This window comes from Pezoporus flaviventris, unplaced genomic scaffold (genome assembly GCF_033815535.1).
Source record: "Pezoporus flaviventris isolate CSIRO_AGI_PZ_B2104156 unplaced genomic scaffold, CSIRO_AGI_Pfla_v1 ptg000116l, whole genome shotgun sequence".
NCBI lineage: Eukaryota > Metazoa > Chordata > Aves > Psittaciformes > Psittacidae > Pezoporus > Pezoporus flaviventris.
In genome coordinates this window covers 111,808-122,623 of record NW_026892664.1, presented here as the reverse complement: position 1 = coordinate 122,623, position 10,816 = coordinate 111,808, and the positions used below count along the sequence as shown (strand labels likewise).

The window sequence follows — 10,816 nt, the reverse complement described above, 5'->3', positions numbered from 1 at the left end:
GAGCACTGATCCACTCTGAAAAATACAAAAAAGAGAGAAAAAAATCCTTAAAATTCCCAGAAATCAGAGAAGAAAATACAAAATGTTTTCTGATTTCCACATTTTGAGATGTATTTATTAGATTATATTGTATTACTTTTGGCTAGACATGATGTTTTTCAGTGTTTCATTAGTGCAGTGTATATCAATCATGGTAGAATTATTCCCTTTTAATTTCAGGTTGTGTAATGAACTCCTTCACCACTTTGACTTCAGATCTCGAGCTACAGACAGAAATACAGCATTACAAATACACCATTTTCTATTGCATTTACTTTATGGATTAAACTCCAACTAAACTTCCACATTATTTCTCTTGTAGGGATGTATTTCACTGATTCCTTTCATTTCAATCCAAATCCATCAACTTGTTGAAATGACGGATACAGGAAACCTCACAGTTCTCTCCAGCTTCATCCTCTTGGGTTTCTCTGATGCCCCAGAGCTACAAACCACCATCTTCACAGTCTTCTTATCCCTCTATGTTTTCATGGTGCTGGGGAACCTGATGATGATCCTGCTGATCAACACTGACCCCCACCTCCACATCCCCATGTACTTCTTCCTGACCCACTTATCTTGCATGGATTTTTGCCTTTCCTCTGCTATCATCCCAAAAGCTCTGGAGACCTTCCTGCTGGGGAGAAGCCACATCTCCTTTTGGGGTTGCTTTGCCCAGATGTATATTTTCATGGCTCTGGCTATCTGTGAGAGCTTTCTCTATGGGGTAATGGCTTACGACCGATACACGGCTGTGTGCAAGCCCCTGCTCTACACCACTACCATGACCAGGGCGCGTTGCTATGGCATGATGGTACTGGTGTACACCATCGGGTTCCTCACCTCCCTGGTGCACATCACACTGGCAGGGAGGTTGTCCTTCTGTCAGGCCAGGAGCATCAACCACTTCTTCTGTGAGCTGCCCACCCTCCTGCAGCTCTCCTGCTCAGACACAAGCACAAATGAGGTCTTGCAGGTATACAGCACTGTGTTTAATGCCATGGGCCCTCTCCTGATGATCCTGGTGTCCTACACCTACATCCTCCACACCATCCTGCAGATCCCTTTGGCCACGAGGAGGCTGAAGGTCTTCTCTACCTGCGCCTCCCACTTGGCTGCCATCACCATCTTCTATGCACCTGGGATCCTCACCTATGTCCAGCCTCATGAGGCATCCTCATGGGATCAGGCAAAGCTGGTGTCGCTGTGTTACTCCATCCTCACCCCAACCCTCAACCCCCTCATCTACAGCCTGAGGAACAAGGAGGTGAAGGGGGCTCTGAGGAGGCTGTGGGAGCGAAAGCTGCTGCCACATCTATGCAGGGTTTGAAAGCACATTTGGAGTTCTTCAGTACTGTGGAGGTAAGGAAGGAATATGTGGAATATGTGATTATGGAATTGAGCATTACTGGCCATTATTGGTCATTATTGCTCACCACTGGTCATAATTAGAGATAAGGAGATCACACAGCAAGTGCAGGGCATGGATAAACAGCACAACAAATTGTTGTCTTTAAACACCTTCAGGTGTTTGTAAGCGTGGCCTGAGCCTTCAGTAATTAATTCAAATAAGTATCAGCTCTTCAATAGCACACCTGAGACCCCACCATGGTGTTTTGTGTCTAAATAGTCCTAAATGAAAGTAGTGCCCACAAAAAAGAGGCTCATCCTTGATTTAAGGCAGTGACCACTGTCTCCATTGCCTGGTGATACTTGTTCATCCCAAACGAGCTTGAAGACCTGAGGGACAGACCAACGGTTCAATACAGCTCTGGTATCCCCTGCAGTTCTGATACAGTTTTCGTGTCTATAGAATCTTAGAACCATAGAATAGTTTGAGTTGGAAAGGACCTTAAGATCATCCAGTTCCAGCCCCCCTGCCATTGGTAGGTAGGCCTCACACTAAACCATGTCACCCAAGGCTCTGTCCAACCTGGCCTTGAACACTGCCCGGGATAGAACATACACAACCTCCCTTAGCAACCCATTCCAGTGCCTCAGCACCCTCACAAGAAAGAATTTCTTCCTTATATCCAACCTAAACTTCCCCTGTTTAAGTTTTAACCTGTTGCCCTTGTCCTGTCACTACCGTGCTAATGAGGAGTCCATTCCCAGCATCCTTTAAACTCCCTTTTCAGATACTGGAAGGCTGCTATGAGGTATCCACTCAGCCTTCTCCAGGCTGAACTGCCCCAAATTTCTCAGCCTGCCTTCATAGAGGAGGTGCTTCAGTCCCTGATCATCCTCGTGGCCTCCTCTGGACTTGTTCCAACAGTTCCATGTCCTTTTTATGTTGAGGACACCAGAACTACACACAGTGCTCCAGGTGAGCTCTGACGAGAGCAGGGTAGAGGGGCAGGATCACCTCCTTCGACCTGCTGGTCACGCTCCTTTGGATGCAGCCCAGGATACGGTTGGTTTCTGGGCTGCAAGCGCACACTGAAGCTGGCTCATGTTCATTTTTTCATCACCCAGCACCCCCAAGTCCTTCTCTGCAGGGAATATAAGAAGGCCATGGAGCTGCTGGAGTAAGTCCAGAGGAGGCCACGAGGATGCTCAGGGGCTGGAGCAGCTCCCGTATGGCACCAGGCTGAGAACATTGGGGCTGTTGAGCCTGGAGAAGAGAAGCTGCTTGGAGACCTCAGAGCAGCTTCCAGTGTCTGAAGGGGGCTACAAGGATGCAGGAGAGGGACTCTTCATCAGGGACTGTAGGAATAGGACAAGGGGTAATGGGTTCAGACTGAAACAGGGGGGATCCAGATTTTATGTAAGGAAGGAATTCTTCACTATGAGGGTGCCAATGCGCTGGCACAGGGTGCCCAGAGAAGCTGTGGCTACTCCATCCCTGGCAGTGTTCAAGGCCAGGTAGGACACAGGGGCTTGGAGCAAGCTGCTCTAGTGGAAGGCGTCCCTGCCCATGGCAGGGGTTGGAAGTTGAGAGCTTTTAGGTCCCTTCCAACATAAACCAGTCTGGGATTCTGTGATACCTGATATGACCATCCAATACATTTATCCTGTGTAAGTGAGCTGGAGCAGTGCTAAGGACTTGTGATAGGCACACATAGGTTACCATGTGGCCAGAAGTGTGTCCCAACTAAAATCTTCCTGGGATGTGTGGTCCTTACATCTTTTCCTTTCTGGATACTCAGTACCAGGTCTGTGCTTTGTGGATTTGACCATGTCACATCCCCTTCTGTATGTCATCACATTATTGAGGAGGAAGATGCTCTAAATGAAACAGTAGATGGAGGGGTTTTAACATTTAATCCAAACACACCATTCTGTTTAATGAACTGTACAATTGCTGGAAGAACATGTACTTGTATAATGACAAACTGAATAAATTTGTGGTCAAAATAAGTACCTTTGGAAACCGTGGTCTTCTGCAAAGAACTGTGATGAATAATGAATGAATGCAATGGCAACCAGTCAAAATCTAATTTAAGTTGGTGTGAAGTGAAATGCTCACTTTATAAGCTTTTAATCAAAGTTTCTGATGGAGTTTTCATGAAAAATAAAGACATTTGGACAATTCCCTCAAGAAAAGAGAACACAACATGTGAAGCAACTGATTCAGACAGAATAAGAGAGGGACTCTTCATCAGGGCCTGTAGGGACAGGCCAAGGGGAATGGCTTTAACCTGCCCGAGGGGAGACTGAGATGAGCTCTTAGGCAGAAACTCTTCCCTGGGAGGATGCTGAGGTGCTGGCACAGGGTGCCCTGAGAAGCTGTGGCTGCCCCATCCCTGACAGTGTTCAAGGCCAGGTTGGACACAGGGCTTGGAGCAAGCTGCTCCAGTGGAAGGTGTTGGGGTCGGAGCTGGAGGAGCTTTAAGCTCCCTTCCAACCCAAACCATTCCATGATTCCATGATTTTGCATAACTGAGGAGGGGTGATTCTCATTAACACAATAAAGGAGCTCTTTGCTCCTTTCTGCTCCATTCTTTCATCCTCTGCACACAGGAATACATCAGAGGAGGCTGAATGCAGAGCTGCCGCTGTGTTTAGGGCATTGGGTGGTGGAAAACCCAGTTCCCCTCTCCTTGAGACATCAGGGAGTGCAGCCACAGTAATTGCCATGGCCAGCATCACCTGGGTCCTTCTCACACACCCTCTGACATAGGCTCAGGCTCTATTTAAGCTCAGTCCTGGCACTGGGCCCACTTCCAGGGCTGTGCTGTAACTGGGTTTGCTCCTGGTCTGTAACAACCATGAACCTGATTCTTAGTTTCCCCTGGGCTATCAGTGGAAGCTGCTGCTGTGCTCAGGCACAAGGGGACTGTGCTCTGCTTTGTGGCCACTTTCAGCTCTCAGCTCACCTTCCCATTGGGAATAACTGGTCCTGGCTGCTCCCTTGAGGCAACTTGCATCATGCAAACAGCACAAACAACTCTTATTGAGAGGCAAGACCCTCTGGTGTCCAAGCTAGGGACAAGGCAAGCTCTAACGGAAAGTGTGTGTTATACACATTTCCTCCTCCTTGTCTGTGTCTGTCTCTTAGGGAAAATGACCCCTGTTCAACTGGGTGTTCCAGATAGATTTTGTTTCACTCTACATCAGGCATCCAAATGCAAACTCCTACATCTGAGGGGGAAAAAAGAAGTTATAATTCTCGGTATAGCATACAGTGGGTATGCTTAGTCATGTTTTCCATGTCCAACTAACAGAAATGATGCTGGGAGTCTCTCTTTTATTTTTAGCTATGAAAAACACAACGTCAGGACTAACTTGGGTGCAGCCATGTGCAAAGTACCATGAAGTAACAGATGATTCCCCCCTCTCCTGCAATGCATCCAGGTCTCTATTTGCTACAGAAAGAGCTTATTGCTAAAGGTCTCTAACAGGTTGCAGTTGGTTATTTCTGCTTTGCAGAGCATGAAGTTCTGCAGCATTCCTCAGTGGTACCTTCTCAGTTAACAGGTTGTGTTGGGGAAGAGTTGGGTGGGAGGAAATATCACTTACAGCAGGCCACAAGAAGAAAATAGGAAATAAAACATACTTCTCCCTAAAGTCATTACATTCAATCACACTAAAACCCTTGGCAATAGGGGAAAATCCTACTCTCAGCTGCTACTTCTCTTAAACCAGATGTGAGATGAAGCCCACAGCAAGGAGGTTAGAAATAGGTGGCCTTTAAGCTCCCTCCAACCCACACAGTGCTGTGAAACCTCTTTGGCTGAGCTAGATGTTTGCAGTGGTAGGAAGGAAGGTGCAGGATGACAGACACAGCTCTGCTGCCTCCATGCTGGGATGTGCTGGTCACACAGAGATTTAGCATCTTCCCAATGCTCAACCACAGCACGTACCGTGCAGCTTTGGAGCAAGGACAGAGGAGTATCAAAGATCGACAATAGAGAGATTGCAGAGAAAGAAGTACATGGGGGTGTGCAGCCGGGGGCTTGTCTTGATCACTGCCATCAGCCCAAGGTTGCCCGTGAGAGTGATGAGATAAATCATGAAGAAGATTACAAAGAGAGGAGTCTGGAGCTTAAGCTCGCTTGTCAGGCCAAGGAGGATGAAGTGGGTCACTGCGGTGCTGTTGCCTTCAGCCCTGTTACTGTATTGCATGGCAGCATCCCTGTGGGAAGGAGGAAAGATGGAGTGAAATAGGGAAGAGCAATGCCATGTGGCTTGCATGTACTCTGTTAGGTTGGACATTAGAACAATAAAGATTTGATAGTTGAAGCAACATCTAACTGTGGTTCTTGGTGAATCTTCACAGGCAGAGAAACACATCCAAAAGGCCTTCAGAAATCTCTTAATCATGAGGCTAAATCAGACCTTTTCTTTTAAAATCCCAAACCCAATCTTGAACCATTTGAAAACTGGAGAAGAGGTGAAGAACTTGCAAACTGGTCATCACATTTCATTAAGGAGGCAGAAAAAGGGACTGCTCCATGAGAAAGACTAAACACATCTGAGTGTGATGCCCCAGGAGCCCTGAATCCATCACCCCAGCTCTGATACAGCATTGCTGGATCCCCAGCTGCCCACAACAATTGTTCAGTGAGATACCCGAGACTCAGGAGCTTTCCCTGGCAGCGTGGGGCAGAGAGTCCTGTCCTAGAGAGCAAAAATAGGCTGAGCTGGCACACTGCTGTCAGTAGAATCATAGAATAGTTAGGGTTGGAAAGGACCTTAAGGTCATCCAGTTCCAACCCCCCTGCCATGGGCAGGGACACCTCACATTAAATCATGTCACCGAAGGCTCTGTCCAACCTGGCCTTGAACACTGCCAGGGATGGAGCATGCACAACTTCCCTGGGCAACCCATTCCAGTGCCTCACCACCCTCACAGTAAAGAACTTCTTCCTTATACCCAACCTAAACTTCCCCTGTTTAAGTTTTAACCCATTACCCTTTGTCCTATCACTACTACTACTACTAGTCAGGTTCCAGCACAGAGAGAAATATTCCCCTCAGTGTGGCAGATGAGTCTAACAGAGAGTCAGTGCACTTAACTTCTGTTATCTGCTCCAGCTCAGGTATTATTTCCGTGGTTTTCCCCACTCAAGGTCAGGAAGGCATGGCAGGCTGCTCCTCACAACTCTGAGACTAAGAAATGAACTGGACATCATGTTCTGTAGGTAGTAGAATGCTGTTAGCAGTATTTGAGGGGATTCATAGAATCCCAGACTGGTTTGGGTTGGAAGGGAGCTTAAAGCTCCTCCAGCTCCAACCCCAACACCTTCCACTGGAGCAGCTTGCTCCAAGCCCCTGTGTCCAACCTGCCCTTGAACACTGCCAGGGATGGGGCAGCCACAGCTTCTCTGGGCACCCTGTGCCAGCATCTCAACACCCTCTCAGGGAAGAGCTTCTGCCTAAGAGCTCATCTCAGTCTCCCCTCGGGCAGGTTAAAGCCATTCCCCTTGGCCTGTCCCTACATCCCTTGTCCCAAGCCCCTCTCCAGCTTTCCTGGAGCCCCTTCAGTCACTGGAGCTGCTCTCAGGTCTCCCCTTCAGGAGCCTTCTCTTGTCCAGGCTGACCCAGCCCAGCTCTCTCAGCCTGGCTCCAGAGCAGAGCTGCTCCAGCCCTCGCAGCATCTCCATGGCCTCCTCTGGCCTCTCTCCATCAACTCCACGTCCTTCTTGTGCTGTTGCCCCAGAGCTGGATCAGGACTGCAGGGGGCAGGGGGGTCTCCCCAGAGCAAGGTAGAGGGAGGAAAAGAGGTGGGGAGGCAAATGCCCAAATAAATGATCTCTGGATGGTCCCAGCACTTCAGGTTTGGGTTTAGTGCTTCCCACTGGGGTGGCTGCTCTCCACTTGCCTGGTGCAACCCCACATTGTTACTTATATCTCTGTGAGATTTTGCACTTTTTACATATTTATGAGCTTCCAACATACCAGAAATAGCCAGAAATGTTGTATATAGATTTCTAGGTTCTATTTCTAGCTGCTTTTACCTTCCCTTAAATGAACATCTTCTGAGAACACTCCAACATCCTTATCCCCAGAAATCCAGAACAGACCACCCAACCCTATGGCTGGGACAAAGCACCAACCTTCTGCCATTGAGGAATAACCTTTCAGAAGGTTGCTTGAGGTTTTGCAGTGCGTTTTTAGTCTTCTTAGAGGAAAAACCTGGAAGGATTCCTCATGGAATGTGCCCTGTGTGTCATTCCCAGGTATTTCTGTGCCACTGCATGCTGTGGTGCAGCTCTTGTCCTCTTCAGTTTAGGGCTGGGGCAGAAAAGCAGCACAAGCCAAGTGTACAAACACCAAACCTGGTTTCTGTGGTCACACTCATGATTTTACTTGAGGCTCACTGAGAGTTTTGTGTGCATCAATTGACACAACAGCAGCAAACTTTAATGTTCCTTTAAGTCAATTAAAGGTACATGAAAGGCCAGTTCAACGTTGTTAGAAATGTTTTGTCATTTCTGCCTCATTCCTTGAGCTATTTGTGGCATTGAGACAGTGTGATACATCACAGTGTACTAGTGCTACTACTACAACGATACTCAGGCCAGCAAGAAGTGGGCAGGGTTGAAGACTGTTTGCATCTGCTTTATCCTGCTGCTGACTTATTTTACTTCCCTTCTATAAGCATTTTCCCACCTCTTACTTCCATTTATGATTACTTCTTTAAACATTCATCCCCTCACCAAAACCCCTTTTCACTGTTACCTTTCCACGTGGTCACAACAAAAGTGTTTGGAGATAAACCAGGAATACTGAATTAAAAATCTCCTGTGAGGGCAAAGTATGTATTGAAACATTTAAGGGAATACAGATCAGGAAAAACAACCCCAGTTTTTTGTCTTTAGTGCATTTTGAAATGAAGTCATTTAATTAAGTAATGAAATCTGAGTATATAAAATGACTGAACCACTGTGACTACCAGGTAAGTATCAGTTAAGGATGACAAATCATGGCAACAGCATAGGAAAATGTCTTTCAATCAAGTTTCACTGATAGCTTAATACATGTAAGAAACATGTTTCAAAATACAAGTATCTTCATCATTTGAAACTCAGAGGGACTATTCACTGGGGACTGTAGTGATAGGACAAGGGGTAATGAGTTAAAACTTTAACAGGGGAAGTTTAGATTGGATCTAAGGAAGAAGCTCTTTCCTGTAAGGGTGGTGAGGCACTGGAATGGGCTGCCCAGGGAAATTGTGAATGCTCCATCCTTGGCGGTGTTCAAGACCAGGTTGGACAGAGCCTTGGGTGCCATGGTTTAGTGGGAGGTGTCGTTGCCCAAGACAGGGGGGCTGGAAATGGATGATCTTAAGGGCCTTTCCAACCCTAACTATCCTATGATGTTATGATTCTATGGTATCAAAGGTCTCTGTCCTGCCAAGCTTTTTAGCATCTGATTATATCAGTTCTGCCTCCTTCACTGATCACAGGTTGAAGCCACTTTCCCACAGACAACAGACAACATCTCATCTCTTGCTGCTGTTTGCCAGAGCACACAGAAGAGATTGTTCCCCATCCATGTTCTGTTCACAACATCAGTTAATTCCCACTCACAGCAGGTAAAGGAAAGATATTTTCCCCCGTCGGTGTGTTTTGGCTTCTCTGAGACCCAGACAGCTCTCGGTTAGGATCGATTCTGTGTTCAGGATTGTCTTTCATCTATGGAAATGAGCCACTGTCTTAACTCCTATATGAAATACACTATTTGGTATTTCCTGGTGTGCACTAGCAAGAGTTAAACATGGGCATGGAATGTAGGTGCTTGTCTCGTGCTGGAATTCCATGGATAGCAACATTTAAGTAAACGGCACTTAAGAAGAATGTAAAACACCCCTTAAAATGAATGGGATGACCCCTTAATGTGCCCAAATTGTCCTTCACACTGGGTAGCCTCAGCACCGTTCATTATCCTTGTATTATGAATGATATTGTCTACAGTTTCTGCCTTAAAGTGAAATCTATCGTGAAGCTGCAGCCTGGGGAGGGATTCCCCTTGATATTCAAAGCTGGAGCTTGAGATCTTGATTCCGACCAGCTTCTTCTCTTTGAAAGGCACAAGCGAATGCAATGAATTTTTGAAACCTTTTCTCTGACTCTTTTTCAGCAAGCAAATGTAAAACTACACTTGCTCTTCCCTCCCACCCCAGCAGCTTTAATAAAGAGCTCACAGGTAAGAGTGAGGAATTTTATTGGAGCTGAGGGAAAAGGTCAAGAATCTTGCAAGAAAAATAGATATTTATCAGTGACAAAAGTTATAACTGAATAAAGCTGATTGGTGTTCCCTGTGAGGAAAAGAGGCCTGGGATAATTCAGGGTAATTTCTTCATGCAAGCTAGTGACTGAGAAGTGAATTCAAGTTTGAGGTTCCATTACTCTTGGTTTCCTTCAGAGGAAGGATGATGCGATTTGGGGAGTCTATTTCTCATGCAATACTGTCATTGACTTTTGTGCAGTAACTGTAGAAGAACTTGCATCGAATCATGGAAATAATTGGGAAAATGCCATTATTTTAGTGCCCCATAGGCTTTCTCATTTGAGGTGAATTGTTCATGTCCTCGATGACAGAACTCTTCCATGTTGTTGAGGTGGCACTCACTAATAGCAAATAAAGCGAAGGTGAGGAACTGCATCATGCAGCCAGTGAAAGAAATGGTTATGTCCTCTGATAACAGGTTTGCCAGCATCCTGGGGGAGATGACTGTGGAACAGCAGATGTCAACAAACGCAAAATGGGTGAGGAAGAAGTACATGGGGGTGTGGAGGCTGGGAGACGCCCGAACCAAGATAATTCCAACATTCCCTGTGAGTGTCACAACGTAAATCAATAGAAACAAGGCAAAAAGTGGGGTCTGCGCACATGGGCTATCTGTAATTCCCAAAAGGATAAATTTAATCTGTGTGAGATTTCCTCCCATGACCAGTTGTTAACTGCTGAGGCAAAATCAAGAGAATATCACATTGATCAAAAACAGAGATTTGCTTTTGGACCATATCTAACGCCAATCAATGACCATTTCAACTGTGTCATTTTAAAATATTCCAATATATTTTCTAACCAAAATGTATCTATTTTACGTTTTTCAGATGAGGCATTCAGAAAAGTACCGGGAGTTTCCTGAAGCAGTTAATGGCAGTTTTGTTTTTCTATGCTGGGAAAAACTAAACTCTGGATTTAGTCAAGCACGTGTGTTTTCAGGTTTGAGTAAAGAATCAGATCTTTATTCACTTTCAGTTTGAAGGGAATTTGTGTCAGAAGACACCTCAGAGGAACCTCATAGGATCTCACGTAAGCGTGGAGCAAGAGAAAGTCCCAGTCCCACTGAAATCACAGCTTACAGATGAATGACCTCTGG

General features: G+C 46.1%; 1 protein-coding gene across 1 annotated transcript; it reads left to right on the top strand.

Annotated features, from left to right (window-relative positions):
• Positions 1-769: 769 nt before the first annotated feature.
• On the top strand, positions 770-1,342 carry LOC133282225 (olfactory receptor 5AS1-like; the record flags this gene model as incomplete). The annotated part of the gene is made up of 1 exon (XM_061478281.1): positions 770-1,342. A coding segment is annotated over exon 1 (573 nt), but the record flags the coding sequence as incomplete, so codon positions are not given.
• Between the last annotated feature and the right edge of the window lie 9,474 nt (positions 1,343-10,816).